This window comes from Mastigoproctus giganteus, chromosome 14 (genome assembly GCF_048544385.1).
Source record: "Mastigoproctus giganteus isolate SK-2022 chromosome 14, ASM4854438v1, whole genome shotgun sequence".
Taxonomy (NCBI): domain Eukaryota; kingdom Metazoa; phylum Arthropoda; class Arachnida; order Uropygi; family Thelyphonidae; genus Mastigoproctus; species Mastigoproctus giganteus.
In genome coordinates, this window is record NC_143588.1 from 13,778,996 (window position 1) to 13,791,747 (window position 12,752).

A 12,752-nucleotide genomic window follows, 5' to 3' on the forward strand; every position below is an offset into this window, starting at 1 on the left:
TTGCACAGATAGCATTAACTTTATGATAAAGGGACTTATTTAACAGCAAACAGAGAATGAGAATTATCATAAAATATAAATATGCAATCTGCTGTCCCAAAATAAGAAGTCCATATCGGTGAACACTATAAAATGGGTTTCACTGAAATCATTTAAGTGTAAATGTATGAAATCAATTTGAATGAGAGTTCTTAAAAAAAAAATGGAGTCTTAAAAAACATTTTTTCACTTGAAAAACATCCTTAGTATTAAACTATCATTAATAAAAATACAAAACTCTATAAACAGGCTATAATTAGCAAACCCATAACATTAAAAATGATTTTGTGTCTGCTTTGAATGAAGAATTCTTGAAGCAGTCCAAAGGAATCTTTTGAGAGCAGCTCAAAGTTTTTTAAGGGCAATACTTGACCACACACACACACACATACATATATATATATATATATACTGTACAGCAGCTGTTCAGTCATTTTCAATAGTTCTTTTTCTTCTTCACCTTTTCAATAGTTCTTTTCTTCCTTCACCTTCAGACTTTTTTAATAGTTCTTTTCTTTCTTTCTTTCACCAGTCACTAATGGGAACATTTGTAATTTTTAGCCTGTATTTTTGCCTCTTTCTTTCAGCTTTTGTCTATGGGAGATAGCTGGATACCCTGGGCCAACATTCTGGACTCCAAGTCTCTGTCTTCTTCTTTCTCCCTACAGAAAAACATGAATGAAAATATTCACAGTTTTATGCAGTGCAAAAAAAAAAAAAAAAAAAGATAAAACATTCTGAAGCAAGTATTATAAACATCATAAATGTATAGGACTTTTCTAATTTAATAATAATTGCTTCAATGTATAATATATTTCTGCTTGGGAAGCTTTGTTCCTTCTGGTGAGGCTTCAGTTCATGCTCACTATTTGCTGTTTCAATAGAAAGTTGCACCGACTAGGCTAGCCGGTGAGTAAAGTTCCTGCCTGGCAACCCAAAGGTTGTGGGTTCAAACCCTCCCTCGGGCTTGGATCAGAGTAGAAAATGCAAAAAAAAAAAAAAAAAACACCTTGGGAGGTGCAATATGGCCATAAAAGCTGATGCACCAATAATTAACAAAAAAAAAAAAAAAAAAAAGAGGAAGTTACTAATAGCTGCCACCAGCCAGCTATCTGATAGGGATTCACTAAGACTTGAAACAGCTGTAACAGCAGGGTCATACGTTTTAAATGAATGGATGATGATGGTAATGTCATTCAATTAAAAACAATATTAGTCATTATAGATAATGATCTGTCATAGTACAATGGTACGATCATAAATAATGATGTCATTTCTAAAGTGAGCAGAAGTCTGTCACTGGAGGGAACAATGTTGCAGCAGCTTGATGTCAAAAGGGAACAAAATTGATTGATTTCATACAGATGATGTAACAAACATATTATTGCCCATACGTGATATTGGAGGATATTCTCAGGAAACTTCTTTTCTTTAGACAATCTGTTTGTACATACTGCATATGTTTTGGAAAGTTACATAGTTACATTTATTATCTAATGAGGAAGAGAAATCTAATATTGTTGATGATAATGTTAGTAAAATCAAAATACAATTCTGGATATATATTCTCACACACACACACACACACACACACACACACACACACACACACACACACACACACACACACACACACACACACACACACACACACACACACACACACAAATAAAAAAAGATATTTCTTGCACTTCTTACAGAAGTAAACAGCGTTGTTTTCATCAACACTTATATTTTCTTTTCCATGTTCCATTTAAAAGCAAGCATAAGTGTTGTAATATGTTCTTTGAATGACTGGATATTGTGAGATCACCAGCAAAAAGTTAAACTTCAACAATATTGGTTGCAGTTCAAGTAATACTATATATTCACTCTGAAAAGTGTGGAACTGAGGACTGACCCATACAGGACTTTATATTCTTGAAGAGAGATAAAGAAAGGGTACTCTGATAATGAAATTGAAAGATTCAATTTCAGAGAAAACCCTGAATTAGTGCAAACTGATCTGGAGTCTAAGGGTTTGAAGGTCTTGAAAGGTGCCAAAATGCCAAAGGCTTTCTCTATGACTATATAAACTATGGCCAAGTCATTCTTGATTAAAACATTTTGGATGTCTTGGGGGATTCACAAACTAATAGGCGCCTCCGTAGCCAGGTGGGAAGGAGCAGCAGTGTGTAGCACACGCTTCTTGATTAGACCGGGGTTCGAGCCCATCACCACCAAATACGGAGGATGCGGAAAGGTCAGGGAATGACCACCGCATATTCCCGGGGCAATATGGCCTTAGTTGCTAATGCTCCTAAAAACCAAATAACAAACAAACAAACAAACTAATAGATTAACAGTAGCCGCAGGTAGAGTTGGAAGTGATTCTTGCACTGCTTCTATTGTAAAGAGCAGAAGCTAGAGAGCAAGTTGCTGGGAGTTATCATGGAACAAGTACAGGTGACCCCCACTTAACGCTGATAATTCGTTCCGTAAAAACAGAGCGCTAAGTGAATCCACGCTAAGCGAGCCCCGCATTCCCATAAGGTAACATATGAATTTGTGAGTTCGGTCGGTGCCATAGGATATTTCGTAATCAACAATAAACGGTAGTGAAAAGATGCACAAATGTCGGTCAAAATATTTAATATTCAAATATTTGTACATATAAAATATTCTGCATTACATACGTATATAATTATGTGGTAACTACTTACGTATAAAAATTAAATTTAAAATTCCAATTAAAATCATGAATCTAATTGATTTAATTTAATTGATGAATTTAATCATGAAAAATGTGTCGATTTTGGGTTGATCTTTGGCCCTCTTCCAAATAAAATAAAAGGGGTATTAATTTTATATCCCCTGCAGTGTTACCACCCAACAATAAAGTCAACCGATCCTTCGCCGCTTTGCAATCTGGCATGTTTTTTTCTTTTTTCAATATGAAACTTCTTTTAGGCATTCGTTTCCACAAAAGTCCTGCTTCATCTATGTTAGAAACTTGTTGAGAAGTATAACACACAATATCCCTCTTCAATAATTTTAACAAGTTATTTTTTGAAAGTTTCGGCTCCTTGATCTGCACTTGCGGCTTCTCCCTGGATTTTAAATCTATTCAACCAGCCCTTACTAGTTTTAAATGGTTCCACATTTTTTTTTAGGTGAGTTTTCTTCAGATCATCATATTGGCTACTCTCTCTCTCTCTCTCTCTCTCTCTTTAATAATATTTAACTTAACTGAATTCTGCATTGGATATTATCTTCAATAAAATTAGTTAAAGTCTTTCCATTTCAATCCTAATAGCCAGCCTAGCCCTAGTTGCTTGCAGTGGAACAGCTATCTTTCCCGCTGCTAAAATTAATTCTTTATTTTTTTTTTTTTATAATTGTTCTTACAGTTAAACTTGCAAGTCCTAAATTATGGCACACATCCGTTTGTCTTTGACCGGAATCGATTCGCTTCAAAACGTCTAATTTAATTTTCAAATTCAGTCTTTTTCTTACATTTATAGTCTTCGTATTGCGCCCAGACGTTGTTGCTTTTTCATTCTTATCGTCCATTATTAACTCTTTGAAAATGTAACTGCATTGGTTGCATTAATTATGATACAATGTTCAAGTAAACTGTCCGTTTCACACGATGTCTAATACTGTACTGAGTGATGACTAGACTTCAGATAAATGCATATAACGCAAATATTACAAGCAATATACTTGATCATTTTTTAAAATGTTGATCTCGGAACTACGTAAGAAGTCACTGTACTGCAATTAAATTAGTGTGCGAGAAAATTTCTCAAGTTGGCATGGGAAACGTTATACTGCCATTTTGCTATTCATTTTCAAGCTATTGACTCCATCAAATGAAACGCAATCTGTTAAAGAGCGTTATAGTGATCTGTGACAGCGTTATAGTCAGATAGGGGTTATAATATAAGAACAGCGTTATAGTGGATCAGCGTAAAGCGAACTGCGTTATAACGGGGCCTGCTGTAAATACATGGGCTGTGTTAGGGTAAATAAGAGAAAGAACAGGTACATGTATGCTTACATGTACACCAATGCTAGAAGTATGACCATATGATGAATGTAGATAAATTTGATGAATTTGAAGTGCTGATCAAGACATCAAAAGCGGATAGTGTTGGGATATCAGAGAAGACGTGGTGTCAGACAGACACCACATCTTCTGATTCTCAGACAGACAGACATACCCAACTGATTCTCAGACAGACAGACATAGGCAGTGCAGAATTGGAATTGGGGGGGGGGGGGGGTAGAGTGTGTACAGAAAAGAAGGGAGGAGGAGGAGTTATGCCATTAGTTAAGAAATGTAAAATTTAAGGAAGTGCATCCAGTTGACATGAGTGGACAGTGCAATTTTGTCTCAGTTTAGTGTGACATAAGCATTAGGAAAGCCAAATCGAGTGTAGGAGTATGTTATAGGCCTGATGAGTACAATGAACAACCATACAGAGAAACAGAGTGGGCCACTAAACCAGAATGTCTTATAATAGGGAATTTTAACTTCCTAGATATTGACTGGAACTTGTGGATTAGTCACTTGCACACTAGCAAGACTTTTGTTGATTTATTGGATGATTGTTTTCTAGAAGGATAATACTCTTGATCTGATTAAAAGAAGTGATTATTCATGCATTAAAAATCTGCAGATAAAAGAACCACTAAGTGGCAGTGATTATGTACTGATGTGGGATTTACTCAAAGTTGTGTAAAGGGAAGGGTTTTTGTTTTCATAAAGGTGACTATGGCAGTCTCAGACAGTTTTAAATTCTATATAGTGAGACAAACTAATGATGTTACCAATAGCAAGAAATTATTCTTATTATTAAAATGTTACCAGAAATTATTCTGGGAATCTAGTAAGCTTTTTATACCAACTAAGAAATATTGTTTAAGGTTTATGCCTAAATGATGTCAGATGAACTGTTTGTTATTGTTATTTGGTTTTTAGGAGCATTAGCAACTAAGGCCATATAGCTCCGAGGATATGCGGTGGTTATTCCCTGACCTTTCCGCATCCTCCGTATTTGGTGGGTATGGGCTCGAACCCCGGTCTAATCAAGAAGCGTGTGCTACCCACTGCTGCTCCTGCCCACCTGGATATGGAGGTGCCTCAGATGAACTAATGAAACTTGTGGCAGAGAAGAAAAATGCATGGAATGCATATAAATTATCAGGCGACACGGAAGCATATGGCAGTATAAATCAAGTCAAAAAGGAGGTTAGGCAGCGAAGACAGATTACAAACAAACTTTGGCAAAGGATGCAAAGAGAAACAGCAAAGTTAATTCCAGAAGGAAGGGGATGAATCAGATTGTTCCACTTGATACTGATGGCTCGACTATTGATTATCAGCTACTGCTCAGGTAGCTGACAAACAATGAGTATTTCACATCTACATTCATGCATGAGGAATTCTGTGGGCCAGCAGAGCCCAGAAGTTTATCAAACTTTAACAGGGAACTAAATGATTTTGCAATAACTGACAGCAAGGTGGAAGAGAAATTGTTAAAGTTAAAAATAAGAAAGGCACTTGAGGTGGTGGGATCTATCCAGTTATATTAAAGGAAGCAGCAAAGGAAGTAAGCAAACCCTTAGCCATAATTATGAGACCATCCTTGGATTCAGGGGAGGTTCCGACGGACCTCCCCAATTCAAAAAGGGGAGATCAAAGAGTGACATGAGAAATTACAGAGCCGTTACTTTAACTTCTGTTCCGGGGGAAACTAATGGAGTCACTGCTTAAAGGAACATTGCAGGATCATCTAGACAAGACTAGTAATAATTCAGACACAGAATGGGTTTGTTGAGGGGAAGTCATCTGACCAATTTGATTGGATACTGTGTTATGATCCCAAAGGAACTGGACGTAAGAAATATTTCTGATATCATATACGTGGATTTCAGGAGAGCATTTGATACTGTTCTCCGCATGTAAGACTACTATACAAATTGGAGCAGTATGGCATTACGGGCAAGTTGCTATAAAGCGATGGTTGAGTGGGAGAAGAGAGTAACGGCACCTCCGTAGCCAGGTGGGCAGGAGCAGCAGTGTGTAGCACATGCTTCTTGATTAGACTGGGGTTTGAGCCCGTGACCACCAAATACAGACGATGCGGAAAGGTCAGGAAATGACTACTGCTTATCCCTGGAGCAATATGGCCTTAGTTGCTAATGCTCCTAAAAACCAAACAAACAACAAGAGAGTGAGTGGTAATCAATGGACACTGCTCTCAGGACTAATATTATTAGTGGAATCCCTCAGGGTTCAGTGTTGTTTTCTATATTGATGAAGGTATATAAGGCTTAATGTCCAAGTTTGCAGATGATACGAAGGTTGGCAGGATTGTTAGTAATAACAATACACCACTGCAACAAGATCTAGTTAAGTTGGGCAGATGGGCTGAGAGGTGGCAATTGAAGTTTAACATTAACAAATGCAAAGTACTGCATATGAGTAACAGTAACTCCAGAGTAACATACCAACTGTGCAATACTACACTCAAGGTAGTGGGAGAATGAAAAAGACCTGGAGGGTAATTGTGCAGTCAGACTGCCAGGGTGATTCAAGGGGTCAATGAGATACAGGAATTTTGTTAGCAGGGATAAGGAGGTGATTATCCCCTTGTATAAGGCAATGGTCAGGCCAAATCTTGAGTACTGCATACAGGTCTGGAAGGCCTCGCTTTAGGAAGGTTGTAGAGCTGCTGGAACAAGTACAGTGAAGTGCAATGAGATTGGTGAGGGAGGGGAACAAATGGTTGGTTTTACCAAGAAAGACTTAAGTTTTGCAAATTTCAGCATCTGTAGACTAGGCACTTGTGAGGCAATCTGATTGAGGTGCATAAGACTTTCAATGGCTTAAGCAAGCCCAATGCCGATAGGATTCTTCCTCTTGCTCAAATTATGCATGTGAAGGGACATAAATTAAAACTGAGGCAACACAGTTGTAGCATAATGTGTGGAAATTTGCCTTTACCCAGCAGGTGATTGATTGCGAGAACAAACTTGTATCTGTTGTTGTAGAAGTTGATAGATTAAATAAATTCAAGGAAGAACTTGACAAACTTTTGGAGCAAATGGATGGGTTAAATGATAATTTTTTTTTTTCCTCTCCTTTGGCTGATGCTAATGTTTGATTCAGCCTTTAGCATTAGCATTAGCAGAGGCATATGATACAAGAAAGCAAGCTTATTCAGCATCAGCCAAAAAAAAAAAAAAAAAAAAAAACCCCACTCCCATTTCACCCTTCCGTTTGTTCGAAATACCTGTCCAGTTGAGCTTTAAATTTGTTTAGGCTATCAACTTCAACACCAAATGATGGAAGTCGGTTCCACCAACCAACCACCCGCTGGCCAAAGGCAAATTTCCGCACATCTATCCGACATCCGTCCTTCCTCAATTTGAATTTATGCCCTCTGAGGTGATTATTTTGAGCAAGATGAAGAATCCCATTGGCATTGACATTGCTCAAACCATTCAAAGCCTTATACACCTCTATCAGATCACCTCGCCGGTGCCTAGTCTCCAGACTCTGTAATTTGCAAAACTTAAGCCTTTCTTCGTAAGAGCAACCCTTTGTTCCATTCACTAATCTTGTTGCCCTTCTCTGTACCCGTTCCAGCAGCTCTACATCCTTCTTGAAATGAGGCCTCCAGACCTGTATACAGTACTCAAGATGTGGCCTAACCATTGCCTTATACAAGGGAATAATCACCTCCTTATCCCTGCTAGAAAAATTCCTGTATATCATTGACAAGACACCATGAGCTACTCTTGCAGCTCGTCTGCACTGCTCAGAGAACTTCATATCTGCCTGCACAATTACCCCCAGGTCCTTTTCATTCTCCACCACTGTCAGTGTAGTACCGCAGAGTTGATACGTTGCTCTGGGTTACTGTTTCCCATATGTAGTACTTTACATTTGTCAATGTTAAACTTCATTTGCCACCTCTCAGCCCATCTGTTCAACCTTTCCAGATCCTGTTGCAGCAGCATAGCGTCAGTAGTGTCCTTAACGACCCTGCCAACCTTTATCATGTGATCTAATGTGGACCTTATTTTGGACTGATTTGTGTGGAAGTGAGGCATGCTTCATTCTTAATGTCAAAGCTGACTTTCCATTTCATGGGCATGTTTCATGGCAAACTGATTGTTAAATTTTTTACAACAGGAATAAAAGTTAGGGTTTCTCTTATATGGTCAAAATTTTTTTTTCACTGCTATTTTTAATCACTTTGCTGTTGGTAAACATTTAGCACTTCAGTTTGCTGTTATTATTGAATGCAAAGGATCACAAAAATTTGTGATATAATATGGCTGTAATATGTGTGGACACAAAGTCAGCTCTAATAGCAAGAATGAAGCATGCCTGACCTTCACACATAAAACAGCTCAGATCAATAAAAAAAATCACATACTGTTTAGAAATTTTTAAGCAAGACCCAGCATACAAAAACAAATCTATTAAATCAAAGGCTTCTATTGGAATGAGCAGCAGCCTGGAAAACAAGATACAAGGGATTTCGGAGACTGCTGGAGTCACTGTGGTACAATTAAACACATGGGTTGTGTTAGGGTAGCTAAGAATAGGAACAGGTGCATGTATACTTGCATGTACACGAATGCTAGGAATTTGGTAAATAAATTTGATGAATTTGAGGTGTTGATCAAAACATCAAAGGCTGATATTGTTGGGATATCAGAGATAAGGTGTCACAAAGATATAAGGAATGCAGAACTGGAATTTGGGGAGTACAATGTGTACAGGAAGGATAGACAGGATAGGAAGGGAGGAGGGGTTATGCTATTAGTTAAGAAACACATAAAATCCAAGGAGGTACAGCCAGTTGACATTGCAGGACAGTGCAGTGTCGAGTCAGTTTGGTGTGACACCTTCTCGATGGTAAGCCCTGTTCCATCACTTAAGTGGCAACGAACGTGTAGAGTGGTTCTCTTCAAGACGCCTGGTCAGCGTGAAGAGGAAAAGACCAAACCCTCCAGCATATGACAGCACGACAACAAAACAGATGGCCCTCAGTCCCTAGCAGCTTTCACTCCCCCTCTTACGGCAGTGAGAAGATCGTGCTAAGAAACTCTGAGTATGACCAGGCTGCCATGCACGGAACCGAACTTGGCCTGTTATAACGTTGGCTGGTTGTTTTGGTTTTATTGGCGCATCAGCTACTAAGGCTATAATGCGCCAAGACCACCTGTTATAACGTAAGATCACTCATCGGTGAAGAGAGGATATTAGAGCTGGAAAAGGAATTAGAAAATGTGAATTGGAATATCATCAGTTTGGCTGAAACAAGAAGAAGAAATGAATCACTTATAAGTTTATCAAGTGGAAATCTGCTGTACACCAATGGAAACAGTGAAAAGAGTGAAGGTGGAGTTGGGTTTCTGGTCCATAAAGATTTTAAAAACAACATTTTGGAATTCAAAAGCACATCACCAAGGGTGTCAAGACTAATACTCAAGATTTCTAAGAGATACAAGCTAAAGGTTATGATGATTTATGCACCAACATCGAACCATGATGATGAAGAGGTTGAAGAAATGTACACCGAAATTGAGTCTTCTAGATGAGCAGAAAACCCACTACACTATTATTATGGGGGACTTCAATGCTAAGGTTGGAAAAAGACAAAACAGCGCAGAAAGGGGAACTATAGGAAATTTTGAAATTGGTGAAAGAAATGAAAGAGGTGAAAGACTTGTGGAATTTGCAGAATCTCAAAGACTGTCAGTAATGAACACTTTTTTCAAGAAAAAGGTGAACAGAAAGTGGACATGGAAGAGTCCAAATGGATTAATAACTAATGAAATCAACTTCATCCTCACTAACAGAAGATATATTGTGAATGATGTTACCATCCTGAATAAGGTAAATGTTGGAAGTGATCACAGAATGGTAAGGTGTACACTTGATATAGAGAAGGAAAGGAAAAAACTGACTCGAGTAAATAATACAAAGGTCTTTGAGATAACAGAAGAGGAGAAAAAGCAGTATGTACTGGAACTTAAGTGCAAGTTTGAGCTTCTGCAGACTGCTCAGGCCCAAGATATCGACGAGGAATATTACAACTTTCTGAAAGTGATAAAGCCCAAGAAACCTATAGGGAAAAAGAAATCCAAAGAAGAAAAAATTAGTCAAGAAACACTTGTCATGATGAACAGAAGACGACAAATGAAGAGCAAGAAAAACACTGACAGTGAGAAAATTGAGTATACTGAGTTATGCAAAGCCATTAGAAAGAGACTCAGAGAGGACATAAGAAGATTTAACACAAGAAAAGTAGAACAAGCATTAAGGGAAAACAAAGGATTTAAATCAGCAGCCATGAGCAGTAATACAGAAAGACAAATGATAATGAAACTGAAGAATAGCGATGGTATACTTATACCAGCAGAGAAAGCATAATTCAAATAGCAGAAGACTACTATAGAGAATTATACAAGGAGCGAGGGAATGATGCCAGCAGTGGAGAAGATGGATTGCAAAGTAGCAACACATACAACATACCCGATATTCTTCCTGATGAGGTAGAACATGCATCGAAGAAAATGAAGAATCAGAAAGCCCCGGGGGAAGACGAAGTTACTGTAGAGTTGTTAAAATTGGGAGGAAGAGACATAACGCAAAAACTGGCAAGGCTCTTCACAAAGTGCATTCGAAAAGGTGTGATGCCTAAGCAGTGGAATAATGCAATCATAGTTTTGCTGCATAAGAAAGGAGATAAATCAGAAATTGGAAATTATAGACCAATTAGCTTGTTATCCCACATCTACAAGTTTTTCACAAGGGCCATTACTAACAGATTAGAAAGAATACTTGATGAGAATCAACTGAAAGAGCAAGCTGGCTTTAGGACAAGATTCTCAACTATGGATCACCTTCACGTAATATCACAGCTAATGGAGAAAACAAATGAATACAAAACACCATTATGCCTGGAATTTGTGGATTATGAAAAGGCATTTGACTCCATACAGCATAAGGGCAATGTTTCGGGCACTAGAAAGACAAGGCATAGATATCCCACATATTATGATTTTGAAGAAAATATATGAGAGTGCTACCTCCTTTGTTAGACTAGACAAAGACAGTAGGAAATTTAAAATCGAGAAAGGAGTTCGACAAGGAGACACAATATCTCCGAAGCTGTTTACCGCTGCCCTTGAGGAAGCTTTCAGAATATTAGACTGGTCGCAGAAAGGAATCAATGTGAATGGAGAGTACCTAAACCATTTGCGATTTGCAGTCCTTGTGGTCATAAGACACGATCCCAAAGAATTAGAGGAAAATCTTAATCAGTTATGCACAGTTAGTAAGGATTTAGGACTAAAGATGAATATGGCTAAAATAAAAGTAATGATGAACAAGTATGCCACAGAAAGGGAAATAATGATTGATGGAGCAGTAATCGAAAAGGTGGACTCATATACTTATCTGGGACAAGTTATTAGCTGTAATAATGATAAATGGCTGGAAGTCAAGAGAAGATTAAATTTTGGATGGATAGCATTCAGGAAATATAGTCACATACTGAAGAGCAATATCCCATTTGTCTGATAATAATTTGTCTGAAACGTAAAATAATGAACCAATGTATACTCCCCGCCATGACTTATGGAAGTGAAACTTGGGCACTCACCAAAAGAATGGAAGAGAAGCTAAGAACTACACAGCGAAGAATGGAACGAATTATATTGGGAATCAGACTGTTAGATAAGACGAGAAACACATGGATTATCAAAACTAAAGAACTAAAATGGTCTTGGGCAGGACACATATCTTGAAGACATGATGACAGATGGACTAAAAAAATAACAGAATGGTACCCAAGAGGAGCTAGAAAAAATCCTGGAAGACAAAGGTGGAGACGGATAGATGAAATTCATGAGTTTATGGGTAGTAAATGGATGGCCAGTGCTCAAAACAGAAGTAATCAGAAAGTTGCTGGAGAGGCCTTCATCCTGCAGTGGATTGAAAATGGCTGATGATGATGATGCATTGGGAGATCAAAATTGAAAGTAGGAGTGTGTTATAGGCCTAATGACCCTGATGAGTATAATACAAATCTGTAAAAGGAAATAAAGTGGGCCAGAAAATCAGAGCCTTATAATGGGGGTTTTTAATTTCCCACATATTGACTGGAATTTATGGGTTGATCACTGACATACTAGCAAGGTTTTTGTGGATTTATTGGATGATTTTTTTCAACAGCAGCATGTTTGGGAGGCTACCAGAGGGAGTAATACTCTTGATCTGATTATCAGTAGTGATTCTTCATGCATTAAGAATCTGCAGATAAAGGAACCACTAAGTGGCAGTGATCACAGTGTGCTGATGTGGTATTTATTCAAAGAGGAAACTACTATCATGGGTAAAGGGAAGGGTTTTTGCTTTCGTAAAGGTGACTACGGAGGTCTGAGACAGTATTTAAATTCTCTACAGGGCAACCAACTGTTACCAACAGCAAATTCTAAATGGGAAGCATTAAAAGAATTAACCTTGGAAGCTACTAGGCTTTTCTTACCAACTAAGAAATATTGTTCAAGGTTTAGGCCTAAATGGATGTCGTATGAACTAATGAGACATATGGCAGAGAAGAAAAATGCATGGGATATATAAATTAACACATGACACAGAAGCCTATGGGAAGATATCAGCTGGTCTGTAATCAAGTCAC

General features: G+C 38.0%; 1 protein-coding gene across 1 annotated transcript in view; it reads right to left on the reverse strand.

Annotated features, from left to right (window-relative positions):
* Positions 1 to 530: 530 nt before the first annotated feature.
* The window catches only part of Mical (Molecule interacting with CasL), a 624,164-nt gene continuing 611,942 nt past the window's right edge, over positions 531 to 12,752 (reverse strand). The window contains exon 27 of the mRNA XM_090389022.1: positions 531 to 701. Within this exon, the coding sequence (XP_090245148.1) occupies positions 623 to 701 (79 nt within the window). The 3' untranslated portion in view covers positions 531 to 622. The remainder of the gene's footprint in view (positions 702 to 12,752) is intronic.